Source organism: Patagioenas fasciata, chromosome 2 (genome assembly GCF_037038585.1).
Source record: "Patagioenas fasciata isolate bPatFas1 chromosome 2, bPatFas1.hap1, whole genome shotgun sequence".
NCBI lineage: Eukaryota > Metazoa > Chordata > Aves > Columbiformes > Columbidae > Patagioenas > Patagioenas fasciata.
The window spans coordinates 5,942,797-5,964,975 of record NC_092521.1 but is presented as its reverse complement, the minus strand read 5'-3'; the positions used below and the strand labels follow the sequence as shown (position 1 = coordinate 5,964,975).

Sequence of the window (22,179 nt, the reverse complement as noted above, 5' to 3'; positions counted from 1 at the left end):
ACCCTTTCTATATCTGTAACCATGAATGAGGTCACCCCTCAGTCTCCTCTTCTCCAGCTCCAGAGCCCCAGCTCCCTCAGCCTTTCCTCACACGGGAGATGCTCCACTCCCTTCAGCATCTTTGTTGCCCTGCGCTGGACTCTCTCCAGCAGTTCCCTGTCCTTCTGGAACTGAGGGGCCACAACTGGACACAATATTCCAGGTGTGGTCTCCCCAGGGCAGAGCAGAGGGGCAGGAGAACCTCTCTGACCTACTGACCACCCCCTTCTAATCCACCCCAGGTACCATTGGCCTTCCTGGCCAATCAGACATGGGACACTTGCAAAATGAGTCATGAATAGTTCTCAGAGCAAGCATCATATTTGAAACATGGAAATAGAAGGTAAGGATTTTATTCTATGAGAAACCTCACCTGAAGCTTTGCTTCTAGCTTTGGATCCCACACATTGAGAAGAATATAGCTATACTGCAGGAGAATGTCAGCCATACGTCTGAAAGAAAACGTGCTTTGAAAAAATGTTGGCAATCAGGTTTAAATATAGAAAAGAAAAAAATGGGGAAGGGGCACACGGAATACAATTTCAGAAATGTAAGAAAACTTTGTAAATAGGACAGGCCTCAAATAAATCACAGAAATTAATAGTGAAGTAAGAAAAAAAAAAAGATCTAACTGTTTGAAAAGTTAGAAATGGAACATGATATTTAAGGTAGCACTGGAAGCCTCATTTTTTAAAGGCTGTTAGTGCCAGGTTTGGAATATTTTCACAAAAATTACTCCAAAATGTCACAGTCTCATTTCACTGAAACAGCAATTCTTTCACAGTAGATTAGAAAATGTCTCTGGCTGCAATCAGACCTGAGGAGAGCAAGAGATGGGGGAGAACAGGAATTTAGTTTTCAGCATTCTCTGCCCTCTGCGTGGCTGCACAAATCCCAAAATCTATATTGAAAGGCAATTCCAGAGTCACTGTCCGACCCTGAGCTCACAGCAAGTATAATACTGAAATTGCATCAGGTTGTTCAAGGTCTTGTCCAGAATTTTTCAATCTCTTCAAAGACATCAATTGTATAGCAGTTTTGAACAACGTGTTCTGCTATTTGAGGACCCGTGTTATGGAAAGTATTCTTCCCAGTACCTAACTGGGAATTTACCTGGCTGCAACTTGCTACAGTCACCTCATGATATGGCTTGTTTGAACAGTCAGATGTGTTTGTTGACTGTTGCAACTCTGGAGCTTTGAGAAGGTTGCCCCTGGAGGTCCATCTGCCTACCAGTTCCCCAAAGTCTCCTCTCCTGAAGTCCACAGTCACTATCGTGCTACTTGCCTTCCTCACTTGCCTCAGGATATTGAACTCCACCATCTCAGGGTGACTGCAGCTAAGCCTACCATCAAATTGCACTCCTCCAAATGGATCTTCACAGTATAACAGTATCACAGTATGTTTGGGATTGGAAGGGACCTCAAAAGATCATCTAGTCCAATCCCCCTGCTGGAGCAGGAACACCTAGGTGAGGTCGCACAGGAAGGTGTCCAGGCGGGCTTTGAATGTCTCCAGGGAAGGAGACTCCACAACCTCCCTGGGCAGCCTGTTCCAGTGCTCTGTTACCCTCACTGAGAAGAAGTTCTTTCTCAAATTTAAGTGGAACCTCTTGTGCTCCAGCTTGATCCCATTGCCCCTTGTCCTATCATTGTTTGCAACTGAGAAGAGCCTGACTCCATCCTCATGGCACTCACCCTTTATATATTTCTAAACATTAATAAGGTCACCCCTCAGTCTCCTCTTCTCCAAACTAAAGAGCCCCAGCTCCCTCAGCCTTTCTTCATAAGGGAGGTGCTCCACTCCCTTAATCATCTTTGTTGCCCTACGCTGGACCCTCTCCAGCAGTTCCCTGTCCTTCTTGAACTGAGGGGCCCAGAACTGGACACAATAATCCAGATGGGGTCTCACCAGGGCGGAGTAGAGGGGAAGGAGGACCTCTCTCGATCTACTGACCACCCCCTTGTAATACACCCAAGGATGCCATTGGCCTTCCTGGCCACAAGGGCACAGTGCTGGCTCATGGTCATCCTGTTATCCACCAGGACCCCCAGGTCCCTTTCCCCTACACTCCTCTCTAATAGGTCATGCCCCAACCTACACTGGAACCTGGGGTTGTTCCTGCCCAGGTGCAGGACTCTACACTTTCCCTTGTTAAATTCCATCAGGTTATCCCCCTGCCCAACTCTCCAGCCTGTCCAGGTCTCTCATGGCAGCACAGCCTTCTGCCGTGTCAGCCACTCCTCCCAGCTTAGTGTCATCAGCAAACTTGCTGATAGTACACTCAATTCCCTCGTCTAAATCGTTAATGAATATATTGAATAATATTGGCCCCAGTACTGACCCCTGAGGCACTCCACTAGATACTGGCCTCCAACTGGACTCCGCACCATTGACCACCACTCTCTGGCTTCTCTCTTTAAGCCAGTTTGCAACCCACCTCACTACTCTATTGTCCAGACCACACCTCCTCAATTTAGCTGTGAGGATGCTGTGAGAGACTGTGTCAAAGGCTTTACTGAAGTCAAGGTAGACCACATCCACCGCCCTGCCATCATCCATCCACCTTGTTACATTCTCATAAAAAGCTATGAGGTTGGTCAAGCATGACTTACCCTTGGTAAAGCCATGCTGACTGCCCCTAATGACCCTCTTATCCCTGATGTGCCTTGAGATGGCACCAAGGATAAGCTGTTCCATTACTTTCCCAGGGACAGAGGAGATCCTGCACAGCACTCACCAAATCAAGTCATCCAGCACCTGTAGACAAGAAGTGTCCTTAAAGTACTCCAGGATGAGGGGCAACGGCCACAGACTGAACCACAGGAGGTTTCATCTAAACATGAGGAGAAACTTCTTTCCTTTGAGGTGCCAGAACCCTGGCCCAGGCAGCCCAGAGAGGTTGTGGAGTCTCCTTCTCTGGAGACATTCAAACCCGCCTGGACACCTTCCTGTGTGATCTGCTCTGGTGAACCTGCTTTAGCAGGTGGGTTGAACTGGATGATCTCCAGAGGTCCCTTCAACCCCAACCATTCTGGGATTTTGTGATTCTTTCACAGTGGTTCTAATACCAAGTGCTCAAAGGCCACAAAGAGAATTTTAACCTGCCCTTCACCTTCCACATGGGGAACATGAGGTTTCTTAAGTCAAGATTATGAAGAATTCAGGTACTAAGTATCAGTAAAAAGGAGGAAACCTTAGAGCACTCAGCAGGAAATACAACACTCTAGAAACTTCCAAGGACACTTTGTACAGTTGTCGTGATCCATGAGTCAGAATGCACAGAAGATCCCCAAATAAAGTAAAAAAATTGTTTTAAAATGTTTAGAAAATAGGAATAGAAGTATAATTTGTAAATATTAGTCAGCTTAATACTACATGTGCTCTCTCTGTTCAAATCCTGTTAAAACAAACCCCAGTTGTTAAGCGGATACCAGATGCCATCTAACAGATGCTTAAAAAGAAGACAGCATGTTCTTAATTTAAATTATCTTGATATATTTATAATCTCAAAGATACACTAAATTACATTACTCCAGAATTTTTCTTAATTGAAATGGCATAGCAGAAAGCTTTCTCATAAGAAGGTCTATTTTCCTAATAATTTTTGTTCTATCACAGATTTACGAAGGTTGAATTGAATAATATGCTGTGTTGTCTTTACCTCCTGCCTTCATCTCTCCACAAGTATATGAATATCAATCAAGTTTTACAATATTCTCATATATAAAGCACTGAAAATCTCATTACTTGAAACACTGAATATTTCAATGGATAAAGCCATGGAAAATGGACTTTACATACTCAAAAATACTTATGGTGCTCCTCAAGACATAGAAACATCCTGAAGTCCCCATCCTTTGTGAACTATTTTTGGCCATCATCGGAGTTCCATATAACTAACTTGTCACTGCAAGCAATGTAATCTGCACATTTAAAAATTGAAGCCTTTGTTTACGTGATGGTTTCATATCATATCAACCAATGCAGTAAGAATTTGAGGAATCGCAAACTCAATAATACAGCCCTTCCCTTGTAAGCAATATAAGGTTACTTACAACAAAATTGTCGGAACCATGTTCTCTAAAATATACATTCCCCTTCTCATTCATATACTTAGGAGAGAAAGGTTAGCTAGAGAGCTCAAAGAAGCTCAAGGATGGTAGACACCAAAGAGACCGCTCGCTCTTAACATCCAAAAAGACTTGTGCAAAAACGCCTTCTCTAGTAAGAAATATAAGCTACAATATCCCTGGGTATTTTTGCAAACGCTTTTTATCTCTTGGCTGCATTTAGGTTGGTTTCAGAAGCAAAGCAAGGCTTATGCAGTTGAGTCATCAATCCATTTCTCCCTCTTTGTCTGTCCATCAGTATGTCCAAAATAAATGCTGCTGGCCAGCTTCAAATTACTCTGATAGGAGGACAGATATCTTGGAAACAAAGTTTCTCAAATTTAGCAGAAGTGAGAGGAAATTTTACCTTGTTTGTACTGCTGCACATCTAAATGTTACCGTAAGAAATAAAAGGATGCTAAAGACTTGATTCCAGTTGGAACCTGAAATCTGGAAAACAATGTACACTTTTCTTCAATAATTTTTAGTATTTGTGCAATTAATTGCTTTGCATTAGGATAGTTCTTCTTCTAGGAACAGAGAGAACATTCGTAACAAATCTTAAAAACACAGAAACCAGTGCTTGTACTGAATTTAGCACATGGAATTCATGCATTTTTCTATAGGTTTTCTACAGTGCTGACCTATGTGTCTGTCATGAAAGTTTTGGTATCAAAATTGGGTTTAAATACAGAACACAGAATGGATGTAAATGGTGTTGCCCAGCAACAGAAATGAATAAGGATGCATTTTTACATCCTGACAAAATTATTACAACTATGCATTCAATGCCAGTGTGAGATTTCAACTGCGCTATCAAAGAATATTAATTAATATCACTCCACAACACACAAAATTTCTAAGTAAGTGCTGGTTAAATATTGACATTTTTGTATAAACAAACTCTGAAATGTTGCTTAGGGAGCCTGGACAGAATCAGGCACCAGGAATCTCATTTATGTCTCAAATCTTGCCTTTGACTAATCCTGTGCAGCTAATTTAATAATTAGTAACAAAAAATCATTTGAGATCAGCAGATAAAAGTACAATTAAAACCACAAAAAGACTTTAAAGATGAACCATGATTTGATTGATGTTCTTCTCTCATCTCCTGCCACCCATCGCATGAATTTGAGGGTGATTTGAGTCCTGGAAGATGGTGAATATCAACCCTTGACTTGGGGTTGGCTGCACAGAACGTTTCCCTGATGAAAATCATGAAAATTGTACTTTTGACAGGCACACAAGAGTTTTTATGGAAGTCTTGAAATTTACAGCAACAACAGTGGCTTATTTCAACTCCAAACTGCACGTAATTTCTTATTAATAATCATAAGGCAAACTTTTATTGAATTTAGAATGATGATGGGGATTTTCTGTTTAGGATGACTAAGTCATCACGCAAGTCCTTTCCAAGCCTTAAAAAGGCTACTCAAGATCAGATCTATTACTAAACCTCTACAGAGGACTTGGGAATAGATTTTTCTAATATGTTCTGGTCTGCCCAAATGTAATTAACTACATGAAAACTCTCTAAATCCAGCTTCATGCATTTCTTTATGATTCAGTTACTTGGTGTGGGGAAGAACAGAAAATCTGACCCTATAAAACCATTACTCATCAATCCTAATTATATTTCTGCAAAAAAGTTGTGAAAAAAGGGTTTGTGGCAGGTTCGTTGACTCTAGAAAAAGCCTTCTAGTAAGACCCAAGCATCATTTAAATAATATAAAGCACAATTAACCTTAAACAGTCTGTAATTAGGATAAGCTTCATAGTTCTAATTACTTTTCGGTAACACTGCTATAAAGTGAGTTGAATTCTAAAATAAAACGTGTCATAGGGCATATATTTATATGTTTTTTAAAGCAAGTATTTATGAAAGGATATAATTTTCCAGCAAATATCCAGCTTGCTGTTAATCTCCAGACCTTTGGCTTGTTGCCTTTCTTCTTCCAGCTGCTTCGCATTGGCAAACTGTGTCCCGTCAGCGGGGGATTCTGGGAAGCTCTCGAAGCTGAACTTGTCCACTTGGATAGCCATGCTGCAGCAAAGGCAAAAGAAAGCAAACAGGATTTTCAGTATCACAATTTTACAGATATTACTTCCGCGGAAAAGGCAGAGCGCTGTGAAACCAAGCACTGCGATATTGCTGTATTTGTCTCAATGGGATCTAGTCTGCATGTACGAAATAAAAGCCATACGATTTATACTACTGAAAACAGAAGTTTACAGAATCACAGAATCGACTGGGTCGGAAAAGACCTCCGAGATCATCCAGTCCAACCCTTGGTCCAACTCCAGTCCATTGACCAGATCATGGCACTAAGTGCCATGGCCAATCTCAGCTTAAAAACCTCCAGGGCCGGTGAGTCCAGCACCTCCCTGGGCAGCCATTCCAATGCTGACCACTCTCTCTGCACAGAATTGCTTGCTAATCTCCAGCCTCAATTTCCCCTGGCAGAGTTGAAGCCCATGGCCCCTTGTCCTATTGCTGACTGCCTGGGAGAAGAGCCCAATCCCCCCTGGCTAGAACTGCCCTTCAGGTAGTTCTAGAGAGTGCTGAGCTCACCTCTAAGCCTCCTCTTCTCCAGACTGAACAAGCCCGGCTCCCTCAGCCTCTCCCCAAAGGTCTTGTGTCCAAGTCCCTTCCTCAGTCTTGTTGCTCTTCTCTGGACCCGCTCCAGCACTTCAATCTCTTTCCTGAGCTGAGGGGCCCAGAACTGAACACAATACTCCAGGTGTGGCCTCCCCAATGCAAGAGTGCAGGGGCAGGATCACTGCCCTTGTCCTGCTGACCACGCTCTTTTGGATACAGGACAGGACACCATTGGCCTTCTTGGCCACCTGGGCACACTGGTAAGATTTTTTAAAAATTGACAATCAACATATTAATGTCTTTGTGAGTGATACACAAGACATCCGTGTTGCAGTTGCAACCAGTTGACCTTATTGTGCTTCTCCAGAGGTTCATCTGCCTTCCCTCTTGGTATATAAATGCTCCTGGGGTGCTTAAGACTTGCCGAAAAAAAGCGACAAAAATGGGCCACATGCTGCTAAACATACTATTTAAAGTAGTTTATTAAGCCCCACCTATATACAAGTAAAACAAAATACATACAGAAGTGCCTCCTCAAGTAACACACTTAGAAAGCCATGTGCACACCATTGGTTATACAAGCCAACCTCCTAAATTTTCCTTTAGCAATTTCCTTACAAAACTCGGGAAGGAAAGACAAAATAAGCACAGTACTAGGGCACAAATGTGGCCCTTGTTTCTTTCTTTAAGAAGACACTTGCAACTTGCTTTATATATATTCATGTATTACAGGCAATGTTAATTTCTATATCATAGTGTAATTTGTTGGTAGTAAATGGTTAAATAATCACTTTATTAAATGTACTGTAAGGCATAAAAGCAAATTAAATTAACTATATGATGCTATAATGCATACTAAATACTTATATGTTAAACTAGAATCACTAATCTAATAGAAAAGGGATTTTAAACCAGCTCACATCACATGAAATGTGGTTATAGCAGATCTAATATACTGTGCTGCCAAAAGAGCTTTAATTTCCTGAATCGTCTGAAACAGAAAAATAATTAGGGAAGAATTAAAATATATTGCTCTTGAGATGACTTTGCACTTAAAGAAAACAGAAGAGCAAGCAACAGCTTTCAAAATCATTCATGATGAAATGCAGCTACAATCTATGAAAGGCTATGGGGAGGGAATTCAACAAAAGCACAGGATTATTATTACTCCTTTATCTCTTTCTACATATAGAAACATATTCCATAAATGTTGCCAACACTGGTAACAAAAGTCAACAAGAAAGGGTTTTTAAATCCCTCTAGACCAGAAGAGTTTTTCTATAATTAGCATTAATTTGAGAGATTCTTGACCCTGGAAGAAATTGGAGAAAATACATGGCAATTAGAAGAAAACGAATAATCCCGAGTTTATGAATTTTACAGTGGAAAGATGAATTCAAGTAGGCACATCACGCTTCACCCTGAGCAAAAAGCAACATTTCAGGAGAAACTGTTAATACCTTTATCATGAAAAATACAAATACAGCGCTGAGACGAAGGTGGCACAATTATAGTTTCCGTAAGATCATCTGCAAAGCGCATCTTTATTGCTCTTCGCATATAAAAATCAAAAAAGGCAGGGGAAATAATCCATTACTCTCTAAGGCCTGTTTTTGTTTTGGCTATTTTTCCTACAGCAAGAGATCATTAAGAGCTCTTCATTTGTATGCAAAGAGCAGCAAGCGCTGGGCATATAAAAGAAGCTAACACAAGCTACGAAACTATAGCACAGTAACCGCAGAAATCAAGCCAGAAATAAAGAATCAAATGAAAAACACCTAGATACAATCTGTGGAGTAGATGAAAAAAAAATAGGCCTGAAACTATGGCTAACAACATCAGTTCTTAGTGGTATTGAGGTATAATTGAACTCTACATATGCTTAATTTTCCTGGATTTTGAATACATAATGTGTGTGGAAGACAGAGGCGCAACTGGAACATTCCATAAACATTTTTGCCTTTGTTTCTGAGATTATTTCATCACTCTGTGGCACAAGAACAGATGCAAACTCAGTATTGATTTCTATTATATACACGGTACTGCTTAAATTCTCACATAAATACTCATGGTTGGACACCTTTAGCCATATTTTGACAGCGAATTATCGTCGTTTCTGAACAGTCAAATGTATTTAGAATCCATCTCCCAACAGACCTGCACAACAGGTCTCATCTAATTGTCATGCCACATTTTTCTAAGTGAATAATGCATTAGAGAAACAATCCTGCCTAACAATATATTTAATAAAGGGCATTCAGAATGCATTCTTTTGTTAATGGATCATTACTGGCAACATGGTCAATTCTTTCCCTGGAAATTAGATATGCATGTAGGCACTTTTTCCCCCCAACACTCTACAATAAATCCACATCAGCTTCAGAAATAAAGCTTAGATTACTCTTAGGAACAAGTCGGTTTTACAAGACTGTTTGAAACAACTTTTATTAAGCTTTAAGGTACGAAAAAATTAAGTAAATAGGGTTTAGTACCAGTACTAAGAACCAAGTACTCAGAATCTCTCCTAATTTGTCAAAGTTTTTAACCATGCTTTTATTTATGCTGTGTATACTGTATTTAAGAAGATTCAAAAACATCTCCAACAAGATACTTGGAGTGTGAAGAGGTCTGAGCAAAAGATAACTAAGAAGGGGGGAAAAACCACAGCAAATAATATGATGAATACAGCTGTAGGTAGAATCTATGAAAGCAACAAAGAGAGAGAATAAAATTGCTCAAGACTGTCGTTACACTCAAAGTAAAGCATGACAAAACGAAATCCTAGATATTTTTCTTCAACATATATGCCTTTCATCATCAGTATTCTGCTGAAAATATCCTTATCTCTGCATTTTTTATCAATAATGTCGCTTCAGTGTTTATTCCTCAGACCGTGGAATGTGTAGTAAAACGGAAGGCTTTACATAAAAGTCAAAACAAAAACTAAATACCTTAACCTAAATCAGTCATTCACCCTTAAAAATTTACCCCTATACAAACACAGCTTCTGCGTTCAACTTTTAATACAGTGATTCCTCCCATCTCGAAAGATGCATTTCCCCAGTGAGGTATTGACGAATGGACAAACGACTCCTGAAGCAAGTTGACTGATGGAGAAAATGGAGAAGCCGGACACTGGGGTACAAACACCCACTAAAAAAAGAGGATTTTTCAATGTTTTAAGTGATCTGTGGAGATCGCATGGGCTTTATCCTAAAAGAAGCAGAAGGCAGTGAAAGGCAACCCCTTGGCCATCACCCAACTGAAATGGGTTTTAGCCATGAAAGTCTCTCTCCGCTTCTATCTATAGTTACTTTACAACCTGTTTCCTCCCCAAATTGCTATTGTTTGTTGCGACACACAGGAATCTATAGAATCTACATAGAAAGAAGACAAAAGAAAAAGACAATTTGGATTGAAACAGACACTAATTTGATTACAAATGGCCAGGATAATGATGGCTCATGTTGTGCAAGGGTAACTATATACACAGTACCTTGCCCTTCACAGTAATTACATATCAGAGAAAACATAAAAAAGCTTAAAATGCACAAGTTTAAACATATATTTGTTCCAGAAAAAGGGACTAGAATTTCATTGTAACCTTCTTTGCCTCATGGGTAGCTATCCAAATTTCCTACAAGAAGAGTTTTTAATAAATCATGAGATATTTGTATAAAAACACTGCATTATGTAAAAATATTTAATAGCCAATCCTGCAAATGCAAAACAGGTTTTGTTTCTAACCTTGCTTGTGTGGGAGAAGGGATAAAGTAACAACAGTTTTCATGAATAATGAAACAACCGTGTTGCGAAACCACTGGGTTTTGTCACGAAACGAGCCCGAGCCGTTGTGACAGCTACTCAGACAACCAAGCGTCGGTACAGTGATGCAAATTATTCAAATACAAATTAAGAGAATGAAGAGGAAAAGGTCAGCTCATTGGCAATGCTGATGGTATGTCTGCATGGTATCGTCTCACGTCACTTGTCAGGATGACTTACAGGGGAAAAAACATGACAAACCTTCTCACGGTGCAGCAGACGTTTCAATGACACTTAGCCAAAGTCCTATTAAAGTCGCAGTACAGAATTATTAAAGACATTGGACAGATCGTTTCACCACTTCTCATGAGTTCGAACTTTACTGCAAATATTATTCTGTCCTGACAAAAGAAATCACAGAATCGACTGGGTTGGAAAAGACCTCAGAGATCATCCAGTCCTACCCTTGGTCCAACTCCGGTCCATTGACCAGATCATGGCACTAAGTGCCATGGCCAATCTCAGCTTAAAAACCTCCAGGGCCGGTGAGTCCAGCACCTCCCTGGGCAGCCATTCCAATGCCTGACCACTCTCTCTGCAAAGAATTGCTTGCTAATCTCCAGCCTCAGTTTCCCCTGGCAGAGTTGAAGCCCATGCCCCCTTGTCCTATTGCTGACTGCCTGGGAGAAGAGCCCAATCCCCACCTGGCTAGAACTGCCCTTCAGGTAGTTCTAGAGAGTGCTGAGCTCACCTCTAAGCCTCCTCTTCTCCAGACTAAACAAGCCCAGCTCCCTCAGCCTCTCCCCATAAATGCACAACAGGAGGTACTTTGCATCAAGAAATTCCTTTAAATGGCATCACGACCATCCCTGAACCAGCGCCTTGCGCATCGCCCTTTACTAAAGCAGCGTTGGTTACAATTCATCAATACCGAGAGTTTCACAGAAGTGGCGAGGAGCAGATAAAACGAATAAGTGAAAAATTCAGTAAGGGAATATTACCTGTAGTGCTATAAACTCCTGAGCTTGTTGGTGGCAGGAGAGAGGACAAGTCCCAGGGACACCCCCTTGATGCATCTTGGCTCTGCTGATGTCCCCATCTAACGTAAGGGGATGAATCCATACAGTGAAATTAAATGTCACCCTCTCCAAATAAAACAGGGTTAAACGCAGGTATGGTATTAAAAGGAAAGCAGCAATCTAGTTAGCATAACTAGATTTTATCTTTCGTTAAGTAAATAAAATACTGCTGCTTAGGTTGGAAGAATAAAATCTAGAGATAGTCCTGATTGAATTAACTTTAGGAAGAAACGATATAACAGGAACCCAAAAAACTCTTCCTCATGGCTAACTCTCTATTTAAATACTACCAGCCACAGATAAGTTCGCAAGCTGTTTCCATAATCAAGCTGAAAGAAGGCAGTCGCAGACTTTATTCAATATTACGCTTCCTGTTCATCCTTCTTTCTTATATAAAGTAGACGGCAGGGACACAGAGTCAGACCACATTACTACTACTTATGCAAAATGTTTATGTGTATGAATAATCGCCGTAGAGTCAATGACTTTAAATTTCAGGAATGGCCAGAAGTGAGGATGATAATCTTGTTCTCAGTTTCACAAAGGGGAAAAAAAATGCCTAAAGAAAAACTTAGTTTAAAACAAGAAACGTCACCTGATTTTTCCATTGTGCAATCTCAATTTTTATAAAATCATGTTTCAGATACACATAATTCCCCCCTAAATATAGATTCTGTAGCTGATATAAAAAATGTAGAGTAGTGACGCCCCAGTATATAATAATTCACAGGCAAACAGGGACCTCAATAATCTCTTGTGAGATTAATACATATGTATCACTAGACTAAAATGAGAAAGTAAAGTAACGCAAATTAACATATACCTTGTGTTTACTTCTAAGGATTTCACTGGTTTAGAAGTACAATATATATTCCATTCAGTACTATAAAATCCAACTGTAAAAATAAGTAGCTCAAGCAGCCCATAAGTAATGATCTCTCCTTCTGGCTTAAAACTGACTTTATAAAGGATTGCTTTAATATCTGAACTATGTAGAGCGAAAGATACATTTTCCCATTAATCTTGGGAAGGTCAATTAAATTTAAAAATTTGCATTTAGAACTTAATTATTTATTTAAAATAATTGAAGAGAAGATAATAGTCAAACTATAGAGCCGAAGTCTGTAAAATTCAACAGCTTCTACTTATCTGATCCACAACATTTCAGATGATATAAAGTTAAACTAGAAGAGAATAATTCCACTGCATATAATGAGATATTTGAAAATGGAACAGTGTTAAGAGACAGCTAGCTACACAAATCTTTGGTTTAAATGAGATTATACTACGCATGCTGAGAATCTGGCTTTTTCATTTGTAACTCCAAATCTGAAAACCATAAACTGGAAACAAAGTGGCAAAACAATTAGATTCAACGCGCATCTTTTTTCACTTGCCCATTTAAATAATTTGGACTTCTATGGCAATCACCGTGCAGCAAAATTGTTAGCTAATAATGAAATAAGAAATTTAAAATAATAATGGTAATACCGTACTCTTCAAATAAATACGCTTATTTCTATAGGGGTCATAAGAGAGTGATAATCAATAACCATTCCCTCTTAGGAAATGTAGAAAAGCCTCAGCATGATAATACTTGAAGACTGAGTTGAATATCCTACCTTTTTTATCACAGTTGAACTATGCAAGGATTCTAATCCTGTTATTATCCAAAATAATGCCACATTGTACCACCTACCTCTCAGTGGAATATTCATAATCAGAGAAATAAACTTCAAAAGGTATATGTTCATATTCAGTTGCTCATTTGTACAATTCAGTGTTGCCTTTATATGGCAGAAAGTTCAAAAGAAAACATACGGAAATTAAAAACGTGGAATTTTGTGCCAGATACAACACCACCAAAAAAAATTCATTCTACACTCATGCCTTGGCATTATTTCACCTGTCTGTCTTCTCAGGAGAAGATTGAGAAGATTGCTCTGCCCAAAAAACAAAGGGAAAATACAGCAGAATAGGGTGTTTCTGTTCTGTTCAGAGCATCTTTTCCAGGTAGTGGAAAGAACCAAGTGGAAGAACCAGGTACCCACCTGCTCCAACCCTTGTCTTCCTCCTGACTGCACACACCTCGTGTTGAAGAACATGGGCCAAAACCACCAAGTGTCTCTGCTTCTGGAACGCCCCCAAAAAAGCCAGAAACACCAGTAAGTAGCATCACGATCAGGAATGACCACCGGATCACTTCCCAGCACGGTCTCTGTCCTGTCCCAATACCGGTGGTTGTTGCTGGTCCCAGGGCACTGTGGCCTGGGACATGGGGAGTTGGGTCCATGTAGCACCAACATGGGTCACCAAGACCCTCGGAGGGGTCTCACAGCCTCTTGTACATGACAAACCTGGAGCATCAAGTCACTCTTTAGAAAAAAAGCCTTAAAAATGCTTGATACATCATGTAATTGATGGCAATGCTCTTCTCTTAAACGAATTTGACCATAACAGGTTGTGCAACTGAGAGAGTATCCTGAGAGAAGGCACCGAGATCCTAGTAAAACAAACTCAGAATTCTCAAAACACCAGAACAGCCTGTACAACTAAGAAATCATTCATACATGAAGCCGCCCATGATTACGAGAGAAAATTAAGTGATACAGAATTTTACATACGTTTTGTTCATAAAGGAATTGTAAGTTTTCATAAAGGAAGTGATTCAAACAATTTTGGGGTAAAATGATAGGACACATGAATGCTTAGTGTGCAAGCATGCACATTTCACCATGAATTGTCACTTCAAGACACAATTAAATTTCACATTCATGGTGAATTATTCATTTACAACCTACGTGCTTGTCTTCTTTTTTATACACAAAGATAAAATTTCCCCTATTCCCAGAGCACTGCGGCAGAATTCACCTTGAGATGACTTACTATTATAACAAATTCTTTTCCAAGCCAATGTTTTCCCAAATTATTGGGGTTTTAGATGCATAATCTATATATGTCTATCACACACGACCTTCACATTTTCTGGATTTCTTAGAAAAACAACAGGTATTCAGAGCACTCTTTGGTTAATTCCTTCAAGAGTCTCATATTCAAGTTAGCCCAGTCTACAAACTTTAAACTCTTTATTTTGCCACGGCCTTATTGATTGTTTCAGAATATAGTTACTCAGATTTTATTACAAATTCTCAAGTCCCAAAAGCAAGTTTTGCGGGCGAAGTCACAGAGTAAAGGTGGGGAAAAGTCAGGACATATTCAGTTGAAGAAACCAAAGCACCAGTACAATAGCAAACATCTGGCACCATAGCGATGTGGTTCATGAGTCTGGATCTACAGAGTTTATTTTGTAACTATTACCAGCAATAATGTTCATAAACATGAGTGGGGGCACAAATAGCTTTAGTCATGCTGCCTAAATCTTAGCTCCCAGCGAGCATTGCCTGAGGAGGTGTATGGGTTCCATAGCAGTCAACTGCTCAGCACTATGAAAAGAATTTTACGCATCTGATAGAATCATAGAGTCAGAGAATCATTTTGTTTGGAAAAGGCCTTTAAGATCACCAAGTCCAATTGTTAACCTAACACTGCCAAGTTCACCTCTAAACCATGTGCCTAAGAACTTCATCTACGTGTCTTTTAAACCCTTCCGGGGATGGTGACTCCACCACTGCCCTGGGCAGCCTGTTCTAACACCTGACAACCCTTTCCAGGAAGAATTTTTTCCTAATATCCAATCTGAACCTCCCCCGGTGCAACTTGAGGCCATTTCCTCTTGTCCTGTCACTTGTTCCTTGGTAGAAGAGCCCAACCCCCTCCATGCTCCAAGCTCCTTTCAGGCAGTTCAGAGATCAGAAGGTCTCCCCTCAGCTCCTGTTCTCCAGCTGAACCCCCCAGGTCCCTCAGCCGCTCCCATCACACTTGTGCTCCAGTCCCTTCTCCCCAGCTCCGTTCCCTTCTCTTAACTCGCTCCAGCACCTCAAGGCCTTTCTTGGCATGAGGGGCCCAAAACTGACCCCAGGATTCAAAGTACACACACAAGATTTTCACCTAAACAACATTTTTCCCACAAAACACTGTGCATGAGAAGTCTGTTTAATGCATCCTCCACCAATAACAAATAAACGTATATTTAGAAGCATGCCGAGAAACAAGCTATTTTCAGAAAAGAAATACCTGCCACTGAGCAGTGCAGCAGCCTGAAAGACCACAGTGGCTTTACCAGTTCTTGTCAATGGGTAGATCATCAAAGGTGGATGTGATAGCCCCAAAGCACTTCTCTGCCCAGGACATCTGGGTTAATAAACCAAGGCATTGCTTCTACTGTTACTTATACTCAGCCTTTAGCAGCCTTGCATCCAATTTAAGCAAAATGCAGCACTAGGATTGTCTTCACTTGTTGATATTGATTTAGCTTTGCAAATTTTTCCCCCACGTGTTGCTGTGTTGCATGAGTTGTCTGATTTGCCTGATTAGAATATCGGAAAATGAGCACAGCTCAAGAATACATTGTTATGTCTGTCAAAATTCACAGAATCCCAGAATGGTTGGGGTTGGAAGGGACCTCTGGAGATCATCCAGTCCAACCCACCTGCTAAAGCAAGTTCACCTGGAGTAGATCAGGTTGATTTTGAACATCTGCAGAGAAGGAGACTCCACAACCTCTCCCCAACAACTACACAACTCAACCGATGTATCTTCCCATTTGGAAATCGTTGTATCTTACCAAATAACTGCCAGTTGCCCTCTTATTCAGAGACTTCTGAGCTTGGGTTCCCATGGGAAAGGGCAGTCCAGCTAAATGACCACCAGCCTCAGATGTGAACCCTGCTGCTAGAAATTCAGTATTTATTTTATTATTAAAATGGATAAATACTCATTTTGGAGCAGTTGCCCACCATATTCATAGAATCATAGAAACAATTTGTTTGGAAGAGACCCTCAATATCATCAAGTCTAAATGTTAAGCTAAATCTAGCATTAAACCATGTCCCTAAGAACCTCATCTACGCATCTTTTAAACCCCACCAGGGATGGTGACTCCTGTTCCAATGCCTGACAACCCTTTCCGTGAAGACATTTTTCCTAATATTCAATCTGAATGACATCAGAGGGCTTTTTACTCTTCTGTCCTGTAGTTCAGAAATGCTTTGACTGTAGTAGTTTGCATTTTAGAAAGTAATATTTTACCCATGAGCTCAGGAAGCTTTCACAGAATATGCAGCTGGTGTAAAATGACTGAGGTAAACCCAGGATTTTTGTAGCCAGTAATAAAACGAGTATAAGCATTTTCATACATACAAATTTCTTATAGGATAATGGATTTCTTTACTACATTTAGAAGAAGTGGAGGGAAGGGGGATTACAAATAGTACAAGTTATGAGCACCCACATAATGGTGATAAACATACTTTGGTTTTGATAGAATTCCAGAGTACCCTTTGCTGTCATGGTAAGAACAAAAACCTCAGCTGAGGAACAATTTCAAAGAATCCCCCCAAATTATGACATTCCAATCAAAAGTTCCCACTGAAGGCATCATTTTAAGTATGCTACTAACTTTTTTTAGAAATATTAATGGTTTTTAAAATAAAGTATTCTTCTTAAAACAAGGAATAATCTATCAGGAGTAAGGAGTTGTGTAATTTTTCATTTAAATATTTCACTCATGTCTATGTCAAATGTCTAGCTTTAAAAATGTGTATTTTTAGATTAATCTTTTCAGTGCTTCTTAAATGGAGAAATCATTATTATAAGTTAAAAAATAACTTGAAGTTATTGAGTTTTGGTAGAGTTTTAAAAGACATAAATGTTGAAGGTGAGGTTTTTTTCAGCATTTTTTAAATCTAGAAATTTAAAAAGTATTTTCATTCATCTAAACAAAAATGTTATGGCCTAAGAAAAGACTTGAATCAAAATTCAATGAATGTCTTTCTTCGTGGTATTCCTTTAGAGATAATAAAAGCTGAGAAGATGATGCTATCTACAATTCTGCAAGACAATTTTTCTGCAAGCCAGATTTTCCTTTAAGAAAATGAAAACTGCGAGGTAAAATTCAAAGGTGTCAAAATAGGAAACAATTATTTCAGATCTCTTTCATTAAAATTACAGATATTTCCACTCAAAGACTAGATTTTGCTGAGTATAATAAAAACATAGATAGGTATCCATTTCAATCTGAATCCCAGTTTAGGAATCAGTCTTACTCTCCAGCTTTAGGAAGAGAAAAAATGAATGTATTTTCACTTCCAGCTTATGACAGAGTTGACACTGACTTGTATATAGATCACCAACATATTTTTTTAAAACCATCCCACCCCACTTGGTTCCCATTTCCTGCAGAGAACCCAAAGGCCCCAAACAAATGCATAGAGGGGAAAACATATTTACACACACAGTATTAGGCCAATTTGACGGTTACAAAAAAAATTTACAAAGAACAATTTAACACAGCAAATCCCAGGCTCAGGTTATCTCAAAATGACAGGCTAATACTACCTGACAAATTGTCACAGAATCCCAGAATGTCAGGGGTTGGAAGGGACCTGGAAAGCTCGTCCAGTGCAATCCCCCCATGGAGCAGGAACACCCAGCTGAGGTTCCACAGGAAGGTGTCCAGGCGGGTTTGAATGTCTGCAGAGAAGGAGACTCCACAACCTCCCTGGGCAGCCTGGGCCAGTGTTCTGATACTCTCACTGAGAAGAAGCTTCTTCTCCTCTTTAAGTGGAACCTCCTGTGTTCCAGTTTGTACCCACTGCCCCTTGTCCTATCATTGGTTGTCACCAAGAAGAGCCTGGCTCCATCCTCCTGACACTCACCCTTTCTATATCTGTAAACATGAATGAGGTCACCCCTCAGTCTCCTCTTCTCCAGCTCCAGAGCCCCAGCTCCCTCAGCCTTTCCTCACATGGGAGATGCTCCACTCCCTTCAGCATCTTTGTTGCCCTGCGCTGGACTCTCTCCAGCAGTTCCCTGTCCTTCTGGAGCTGAGGGGCCACAACTGGACACAATATTCCAGGTGTGGTCTCCCCAGGGCAGAGCAGAGGGGCAGGAGAACCTCTCTGACCTACTGACCACCCCCTTCTAACCCACCCCAGGTACCATTGGCCTTCCTGGACACAAGGGCCCAGTGCTGGCTCATGCTCACCCTGCTGTCCCCAGGGCCCCCAGGTCCCTTTCCCCTACCCTGCTCTCTAATAGGTTGTTCCCCAACTTGTCTCCCAGAATTGTGTAGTAGTTTTATAAACCTTCCCATCCACAGCTGAGAAGTCCCCAATGCTTCTGATGCTCTGATTTGCTCTGAGTTTTCAACTATATAAGTGTAAAGAGATTATAGGGTTGATATTAAAAGTGGAAGCATATATTGTTAGAATTAGGTTCACACATCCTACACTAAGCAAATAATACTGTAAATATACTAAGAAAAGATTACATGATCTCCTTTGTTCTGAAACTAAGCTTTCTATACACAAGATTTGCTTTTTTATTCCTTACTATTCTCCATTTCTCCTGTTCTGTACAACTAGGGGACACCATCAAGCAGTAAATCAAGGAAAAAAGCTGCAGAGATTTTTTTTACTCCCATTTATTCCCATTGAGCCTCCCTCAGGGATACACAAATTGGAAATTGCTAAATTATCATCTAATAGGCAGAAACAACGTAGGCGAGACCAATTAAGTAAAAGGCAGAAAGTTGTATTACACATGTAATTAAATGAAATTCTTTGACTAGACTGCACTAGAACCATTTTCCCAAAAAGGACAAAACCTGACTTTCATCAGCACATGGCACATTGTATGACATGGCACTGAAATAGCACATTAAGTTTTGATATTACTAAAAAGAGAGGTTTTCTTAATTGTAAATTAAGTTACTTCCAGGTGGTAGGAAATGGGCTAAATAGCAGCATTTCTTCCTAAACCTACAAGACTCTAATGATGCAGAATTGAGTAAAAAGTCATAAAAGAGTTTTCATTTTTTCTTTTTAGCTGTATTATCCTTCTAATAGGTGCCTACACATATTTTTTCAGTTAGACTGTTCTCTTCCAGAAATCCATACGCAGGAAATCACTAAATGAAATCACCACCTTAATTGCCCACTGTAATGTGATGGAAAATAAATAGGGATAATTTTGGCTTGTGATGATGAACATCAAAAAGAATAATGCAGTGGGGCCAAAAATATGCAGTGCAAATAATTCTCATCTACAAGGTTTCGGGCTCTCCATCTTTGGCCATTCTCAGGCAATTATTGCTCCTTGCAGGTCATGAGTGGCCGGAGCCCTGTCCTTGCACCACCACACGGGTGCTTTGGTCCAGCCCTTGGCAGCTATTTCAGGAGCTAGGAGGAAAAGCTGCTCCAGAAGGCAGATGTGGGTGACTCTCCAAGGCTTCCCCCAGTTTAAGAAGGACAAGGAATTAGTGGAGGGAGTCCAGTGGCTACGAAGATGCTGAGGGGTCTGGAGCATCTTTCTTATGAGGAGAGACTAAGAGAGCTGGGGCTGTTCAGCCTGGAGAAGCTAAGAGGGGATCTCATCAATGTCTATCAATATCTCCAGGGTGCGTGTCAAGAGGATGGACCAGACTCTGTTCAGTGGTGCCCAACGATAGGATGAGGGGCAAAGGGCACAGACTGAAGCACAGGAGGTTTCATCTGAATATGAGGAGAAACTTCTTTCCTTTGAGGTGCCAGAGCCTGGACCAGGCTGCCCAGAGAGGTTGTGGAGTCTCCTTCTCTGGAGACATTCAAACCCACCTGGACACCTTCCTGTGTGATCTGCTCTGGTGAACCTGCTTTAGCAGGTGGGTTGGACTGGATGATCTCCAGAGGTCCCTTCCAGCCCCAACCAGTCTGTGATTTGGTGCTACAGAAGCCAGGGGAGCAGGAGGAGCAACACTTACCTCTCCCCACGGTGCTTTTCTACACTTTTGCTTTCCGAAAATTGTCTAAATCAGTCAAAACGTAAAGGCGTCTTCACCTCATTTTGAGAACACTCCAATAGGATTTAGTTAAACCAATAATCATTCATCTAGGTGATAATGAGAATATTAGATATGGATTAACAGCTCTAAGCACAAGTTGCCTTTTGGAACAAAATTAGTTTGGCAATTGTTCAGCAAACAAGGGAGGCAAACAGTTTCACAAACTCGGGACAACCTGTACACCCTAAGGCAAATCGATATTTTCTTTCGTGTAACTCTCAATAACTCATTTTTATCTATCATCTCTTTTTATATATCTTTACATAGTATCATTTCAATAGCAAATCCATGACCTGTCTCAAGCAAGTTCCTATCCTATTGGAATAGATTTGCCAAGTAGGCTTAGAAACTCTGGTTAAATCACTGTCCTTACTTCATTATTAGAAATATCAGTTTGTTGTTCATTTCATACATAAACACAAACTAAAATGGAAGACTTGGAAAGGAAATAAAGTGATTTGCTTCCTCAATTGAACAGTAAGGAAGCACAGAAAAAGTGAAGGGAACATGGTTTAAATGGCCTTAGAAAAAAAGAATAACCAATTTTTAACTATTGGTTTAAATGAGTTCCTGTGTACAAGAGATAATAAGAGAATTTGTGTAGCTGATGGCAGCACTGAGAGGAACACGACACAACTTGAAAGACAAAAAGCATGGCTTGTTTTGTTGAGCGCGTTTTCAGGACAAGTCACACAGACACAACTGTCTAATGTCACCGCGTGCTTGAAAATATCATTGTAGAGGAGTCCAGCCTGCAGGACCTCTCAGATAATGCCAGATGAAAGACAAGAAGCTCTCCATAATTACAGATTGCGAGCTCTTTCCAGAGATGAAGACCTAGCATCAAAATACACGGGAGAAGACAAGAAAGAAGTTGACTTGAACACACATAGAACAGCCTGGGAAACAAACAATAAGGAGTATTGACGTAAGAATATTCCTCATCTAGATTTAAATTCCATTATTAAAGCCTGTGTATATGTACTTCTTGCCTGTTGTCACCATTTCATCAGCGCTCACTCATCACTCCGTAACTTTCATGAAACTCTCTATTTCACATTGAAGAGGTTATGACTGAACTTTCTTCTGCTCATGAGTAATAAAAAATACATCAAGAAGAAGCAGTTCAGAGCATTATTTATAGAACACAGCACAGCCCAATATTTAAGTCTATGGATATTTTTTAAAACATCTAAATGACTTAAGACGAACTTCACTTTCTAAGTTTAAGTTAGTACTTACGAGTCTAAATTAAAACCAAAACCAACAGAACCTCAGCTCCTGACTTCAAGCATGTCGCATATGCTCTCCTATCATTAAATTAATGTTTCTGAACTTCTTGCCTCTCACCTTTCCTTTTATTTTATATATGTACTTCGCTTTTCCCTCCAGTGAATTGTGAATAATAACCAATATAGAGTGTAACACATAGGAATAAATCTAAACTGAATTCAGGGGGGGAAATGCAGCTAAATTGTTACATTCACGTCAGGATGCAAACCAGTAAGATCCGATCAAGCAGCTAAAAAGACACCACTTGTAACAACAACAGATATCAAACAGGTAAGAAAAAAAAATCAACACACTAAAGATTTGCAAATGCATGGAATTAATAACGATAAAATATTTACAGAGTCTACAGAT

The 22,179-nt window shown here is 40.1% G+C and overlaps 1 protein-coding gene across 5 annotated transcripts in view; it reads right to left on the bottom strand.

Annotated features, from left to right (window-relative positions):
* Window positions 1-22,179, bottom strand: part of TRAPPC9 (trafficking protein particle complex subunit 9) — a 551,813-nt gene that overhangs the window by 271,328 nt on the left and 258,306 nt on the right. For all 5 annotated transcript variants that reach the window (XM_071803771.1, XM_065830982.2, XM_065830984.2 and 2 more), the window contains one exon: window positions 6,042-6,195. In XM_071803771.1, the coding sequence (XP_071659872.1) occupies window positions 6,042-6,195 (154 nt within the window). The remainder of the gene's footprint in view (window positions 1-6,041; window positions 6,196-22,179) is intronic.